Source organism: Nannochloropsis gaditana (assembly GCF_000240725.1).
Source record: "Nannochloropsis gaditana CCMP526 unplaced genomic scaffold scaffold592, whole genome shotgun sequence".
NCBI lineage: Eukaryota > Eustigmatophyceae > Eustigmatales > Monodopsidaceae > Microchloropsis > Microchloropsis gaditana.
In genome coordinates this window covers 8,441-14,325 of record NW_005803361.1, presented here as the reverse complement: position 1 = coordinate 14,325, position 5,885 = coordinate 8,441, and the positions used below count along the sequence as shown (strand labels likewise).

General features: G+C 54.5%; 1 protein-coding gene across 1 annotated transcript in view; it reads right to left on the bottom strand.

Annotated features, from left to right (window-relative positions):
• Nucleotides 1–818: 818 nt before the first annotated feature.
• NGA_0207910 (c2h2 zinc-finger protein) overlaps nucleotides 819–5,885 on the bottom strand; it is a gene marked incomplete at its 5' end in the record, with an annotated part of 5,599 nt that continues 532 nt past the window's right edge. Inside the window, 9 exons of the mRNA XM_005854192.1 lie at nucleotides 819–1,129; nucleotides 1,481–1,567; nucleotides 2,818–2,830; nucleotides 2,911–3,489; nucleotides 3,570–3,700; nucleotides 3,850–3,928; nucleotides 4,576–5,232; nucleotides 5,393–5,527; nucleotides 5,632–5,885. The exon at nucleotides 5,632–5,885 is cut by the window's right edge and continues 532 nt beyond it. Of these exons, the coding sequence (XP_005854254.1) occupies nucleotides 1,014–1,129; nucleotides 1,481–1,567; nucleotides 2,818–2,830; nucleotides 2,911–3,489; nucleotides 3,570–3,700; nucleotides 3,850–3,928; nucleotides 4,576–5,232; nucleotides 5,393–5,527; nucleotides 5,632–5,885 (2,051 nt within the window). The 3' untranslated portion in view covers nucleotides 819–1,013. The remainder of the gene's footprint in view (nucleotides 1,130–1,480; nucleotides 1,568–2,817; nucleotides 2,831–2,910; nucleotides 3,490–3,569; nucleotides 3,701–3,849; nucleotides 3,929–4,575; nucleotides 5,233–5,392; nucleotides 5,528–5,631) is intronic.

The following is a 5,885-nucleotide window of genomic DNA, read 5'->3' as shown; positions in this document are numbered from 1 at the left end:
CATGCTGTTGTTGACCGTGGCCGTGTCGGGGCTCTCGCTGGTGTTGCCCTTCATCCATCCGCCCTTGCTCTCGTTGTTCCTGCTCCTCGCGCAATAGTTCTTCTACTCGCTGATGCTGGTGCTGCTGTCGGTAGCGGTGTCGATGTCTATCTTTCTCCTCTTCTTCTGGGTCTCCCCCTTCGTCTCTCTCTTCTTTCTCTTGCTCTCCTCCTTCTCCTACTTGCTCTTCGCCTGGTTGCTGAAGCTGCTCTTGATGATAATGATGATGCTGTACCTGCTGCTTCTGTGACTGTAGTTGTAGCTGTTGATGTTGCTGTGGTGGATGTTGGAATCGCTGCTGTTGGAGGAGCCGGTTCTGCTGCTGCAGGTTTTGGCCTTGGTGATGTTGTGACCCGTGGGGTGCGTGGAGCCCTTCATACTGTCGCCGCTGCTGCTGCTCCTGTTCTTGGAAGAAATGTTGAAACTGAAAGTGTTGTGGCACTTGCTGTCGGTGCGTACCCCCGGCACCCGATCGAGACGGCTGGTCGTAAAAGGGAGAGCGAGATGGCATGCCCGGGAGCTGTAGCCTATCTCCTAGAGTGGGGGCCGAATAAGCTGGCGAGATTCCTTGGCCCATTCCCTCACCAATCCCACTCATGACACCGACAGCGCCATCACCCTGAGGCCCCATCCCCCCGTGCAGAGCGGCATGGGAGCGAGCCAGGGCGGCCCCAAGGGGCATGGTCACGCCTTGTCTTACGCTTGCTGCGCTCGTGGCCACTCCCGCGTCATAGTAAGGGCCCGCGCCTAAATCCAATGGCATGCGTGGCGCGTGCGATGGCCCACCGATACCGACGTGAGGCAAAACCGGATGTTGCTGTTGCAGGGGGGGGGGGAAAGCCAGACCCACCCCGACCCCTCGCCCCGCCTGGCGCCCTCCGCCGTCGTCTAAGGAGCCCCGTCCCTCCACGCCGCGATCGCTAGCTCTGCCTGTCTCGTCTCTTCCACTCCTCGCAGCGCTGTTGGCATCACTCTTAGCGCGCGCCGGGTGATTGAGCGCGAAGGTCGGCTTCCTGGGTCTCCCGCGAGGTCTTGGGTTCGGCACGCACCGAAGGTTCAGTCTTTGGCACCGACGGCAGGGGATTGATTTCTGGTATCATCAAAAAGGGTAGAAAATGCGTCGATGGAAGATATAAGGAGTAAGAATTGCGGGGACATGCGCGCCTTTCGCAAGAAACAGATGTTCGTGTCTCAGAAGTGGACGTACCTCACACTTCACGTGCGAACGGAAGCAGCTTAAACAGGTTGTATCAGTCACACTCGTGTCCTGTCGGACCAAAATAATGGTAAAAGGCGTAACATGAGAGGGCACCATTAGACGATAGCACGAAGCAGAAAAAATATAGGGAAGACATTTGGCCGGAGAAGACCTTCGCTCTCGCAGTCAAAGTAGGGCAAAACCTTGCTAAGGATGCCAAGTACTGCCCTCAAATAATCATACCTCCATGGTCGTCTTGTATTAGGCCCCGCCAGACTAGGCAATGCCTCCTCTCGAGCACTTCTTCACGACCTGTGTCTTCGGTGGTTTCTGTTCCTGTTTGTTGGCTCCCTTTAGCGCTCTTCTGACACCTCTGAACAAAATCCTTCATTACCAGGTTTAAAGTGCATCATATGCGAAGGTCAATATAATCAGCGGCAACGTAGTATGTGTGTGTGATGACAAGCTTGCCTTAGCAGGCCCTGATCGGATTTTGTCCGGTGTTCACTTGTAGCTAGCGCGGACTGAAGCTCAAAGCGACTTCCACTTCCGGGTAGGAAACATTCGGCCAAAGGGCGGGGACGGTTGTTAGGGGTTCATGGATGCCCGAACAGAACGAGTATGAGGTGCACTAAAGCCTGACGTTAAAAAGTAGATCCGAACGTAATAAACACAAGTCCTAGGTCCTTCAATATTTTTTCGAGTCGTAGAGCACACCTCAGGCCATGCTATCTCATGAAATATCCTATATATCATGCAAAGCGTTTCCGCGGCCCTATGCCTGACGCCCTACCAAATCTGATGGAGAGAAATTCACCTCCAACTCCTCGTCAAGCGCAAAAGCAAGGAGTCTTTCTTTCTTTTCCATTTCCGACTGCGTGACTACCATGATACGGGAGTGCTCAGGTGCGCTCATTACGAAAGCGAAAAACGTGGCCGCCGTCCTTTTAGACAACAGTGGCCGAGTCTTGTCTCGGCTGAACCGTAACGGAAAGTTTCCTGATGGAGCTGCTTTTAGTTCATCATTCCAACCAGGGTATCTGCTCAGCTATGGGCCACTGACTTCCGGTGCAGAAGGTGCACCTTTTTTGCGCCTTCGCTTAGGAGGGGGCGGAATGGCCACATCACCGTAATCTACTGTCAGTAAGGTAGACTGCGCGATACAAAAATGGATGAAAAGATGAAGTGTTAGCAACGCGAGGACGGCGAAGTCTACGGTCCGCCCGGCCGCTCTTCTACCACGCCATGTATCCTGGACACATACAAAGTAAAAACCTGGAAATTCGATCATAATATTTAATGTCCGCTCTACGACTAAGGCAGCGCATCAACAAATCGAGCTTCGTAAGACGATAGATCGCCGCCTACTCTCGCAAGCCTGCCTGTTTGGGATATGTCCCTACCACGGGCGATTTTTCAGAACGAAAATGCCCAAATCCTACACTGCACCAGATTAGGTGACAGCGGAGGACGGCGGGGGGATCCTGGACCCAAGGCGGCGATTTTCTTCCATTCACGTAACGAGGAGAGCTTTTGAGATGCCTAGAGGCTGACAACTCATCATCAGCCCCTCGACACACGACTCCCCTCTGACTAGTAAATGGTCAACATACGAAGCCTAGCACTAACGAGGCAGGGCACCGATCTACAGAAGTGCGCGTTTTCCAACTTACTTTTGGGACGTCGATGTCCTTGTAGTTCTTGCTCACGCGAGGAGGGGGGGCTTCCTGAGCGGTAACAGCCCCGTGTAGTCCTAGAGGGCCTGTTTCCGACGCCCCGCCTACACCTACGCCAGGTATCGACCGAGGACCATAATGCCCTCGCCCACGATACGCGCCCGCACCACCTCCTGCACCACTTGCACGCGCACGGCGACGAGAGCTTTCCTCAATGAGTCGTCTCCAACTGGACATATCCTTGCCCAAAACGGCGGCTACCTCGCTTAAGATTTCGCCGACGGGAACGGCCTTCAGGACATTGCTGCCTTTATCAACCTGCACAGGCGGTAACGGTTTCTCTTGGTCTGCTTCGAACGCCGAGCGTACAATCGTTGTGCGGACCATGCGCAGCGCTTCCTCCACTCCACCACCGTGCTTTAGCAGCAGGTGTTTTTGCAGAAACTCACTGCTCTTGAAGAGTTTCGTGCACCCTTCTGCCCCGCATCGCCACCGCCCTTCGTCCTCATTCGACATGTTTTCCGCCAGCCACTTTTGTTTGGCCTGCAGCATGGGTGCGAGGGGGAGGAAAACCGACTAAGTCGCCACATCTCAGGGCTCCGTTCGCGTGAGTGACATACTCCTTGCCCATTGGCGGGCAAACTCCCCATTCTTACCTTCTCTTCCGCGTCTCTTTGAGTCTGCGCCTCTTCGTCAAGCCCCTTCAATCGTGAGCCTTCTTGAACCGCAGCCACCAACTTGCAGACCTTGCCATCCATGCTCTTGGTCCACTCGCTTGATATGACACCTGCATGGAGGGGAGCATGAAAATGGTGTGTTCAAAAATTATCGTGCTGGCGACCTCGAAAGAACAGTACCACCCTCTTGTCCTTCTATAAAATTTAAACACCGGTTGTTAAGACCTAGAAGTGCCTTCACATATCCCTTCCTCCGTACCAGACTCGTCAACGTTTCCCGATGATTTTTCATCCTTTTCTGAGGGCTTGAATGGCTCCACGCGCTTGTAAAGTTGAGGCTTAAGACATGTAAAACATGCAATTAAATGAGTAAAGCCACGGAGAAGTCTGTCCGGGCAGAAACTTCCTAAGACCCAATGTTTCATCAATCCCCCGCTCCCATCCTACCGCTGAAAACAGGAGATCACCCTCATCTTTAAACTCATCGCCGCCATAAAAAACCAAGAAGTGTACCCGCCGCAAGTATGCCATCACCACATCTAGGCGAAAAGACATGTTTCGCCGCTCAAGCTCCGCTTTAACTGCCGGCGCACTCAATACTGCCTCCAGTCCTTCTCCGTCCAGACCCCGCTCTCGATCGAGTGCTTGAGCCAGCGCAAAAGCCTGGGAAATAATGGAGAAATAAGAAAAATCCTGCTCTTGAAGCTCTTTTTCGCACAAAATGACACGCCAAACACATACGCGCACAAGTGGGTGGAAGCATTTCCTCGACTGTGAGACAGACACAGCCCGCGACGCCCGTAGGACGCGGGCTGCGCACTGTCTGCAGCTAATTTATAACGCACACGTCTTTGTATGATCTCCTGGCCTCTCACACTAAGGTTGAGGTGCATCCCCATCGAGTGATCTAGGAATTTTCTACCGCAAACACCGTCACATGGCTGGTACGCTTCACATTTTGAACGCTATCTCTCTGTCGATTTACCTGTGTCGCATCCTTTTCGAGATGCTTGGGATCGGAGAGGTCGAGAGGCACTGGTACCGTTCGCTTCCCGTTATGCGCGGACAGCTGCAGAGTGAAGGGTCGAAAGTAGTCCGGCGGAGGGGGTTGCTGGCCTGCGCGCACCTGCTCCTCCAGAGGATGCTCTGCCTCGGTATTATGAAGTGTCTGACGTGCAGAATCTGCCTGCTCCTTTGTGGCATACACTAGCCACGCTGATCGCATGTTGCAGTAAGTACTTTTGGCGGGGTCTGAGAGGAGGAATCGGACAAAGGGCCCTCCGCGCTCCCGCAGCAGCTTCTCTAGGGGAGCACGGGGGACCGTCGAGGAAAAGGGCCTGACGTAGAGCGTCGCGTCCGCATGACCCTCCAAGCCCTTCGCGTCCAGACCTATGCCCGCCCCTGCTGCCTCTTCTGATCTTCCCGCGCTCTCGGTGGTCCCGTGCCCTGCATCACCTTCTCCATTGACGCCCTCTGCTACCTTGCTTTCCTCAGCATTCTCCGCAGCCGCACCCAATGGTAAATGAGATCTTGCGGCGCCACTTTTGGCGTACCGTTTTACGAGGGCATGATATTCAAGCTCCATATTAGGCTCTAATGAAGCTGAGACTATGAATAAATCGGGCTGCTGGAGCAGCTGTCGCTACAAGAACATGAAAGGAAGGCTGTGTGAGAAACAAGAGTCACGCCATCCGGGTAAGTGGGGTGTTCCCCAAAACCCACTCCCGAACACTCCCGTAAGAGATTCTCCTCGACGACGCACTGTGGCCGCAAAGCATCTCGTCGGGCCCCCGATGACTCACCGAGAAGCGTGAGGCTTCCGCTCTCGCCCACTCTCGCTTGGCTACAACTTCCTTCTCATGTCGTGCGCAGGGAAGATACCGTTCCAAAAACCATTCCTCTGATTTTTTCTCTTCGAAAACCATCTTCGAATAGTCCTATCAGGGGAAGAGAGGCTCGCATTCAGACCGAGGGAAAGCACACCATCCAAAGTAATTTACTTTCGACGACGTCGAAGAGGTATCTCTTTCGCCTCCCTCACCTCGATGTACTTGAACTTGTACTCGGCATATCGCTGCAACGACTCTTCTGCCGAGGGCTCGTCCGTCTGCTCCAGCATGAACTTCTGAAAGGACTGGATGGGCGGCATGCCGGCGGCGGAGGTGGGGGGCAGAGGTGCGGCCACGCCTCGATGCAGCGGATGGAGGGCTGGGGGCCCGGGACGTGCTGAGGCGGCAAGGGTGTGCCTGCTGCTGCTGATGGTGCATAGGGACGGGAGCGCCGTAGGGCGGGGGG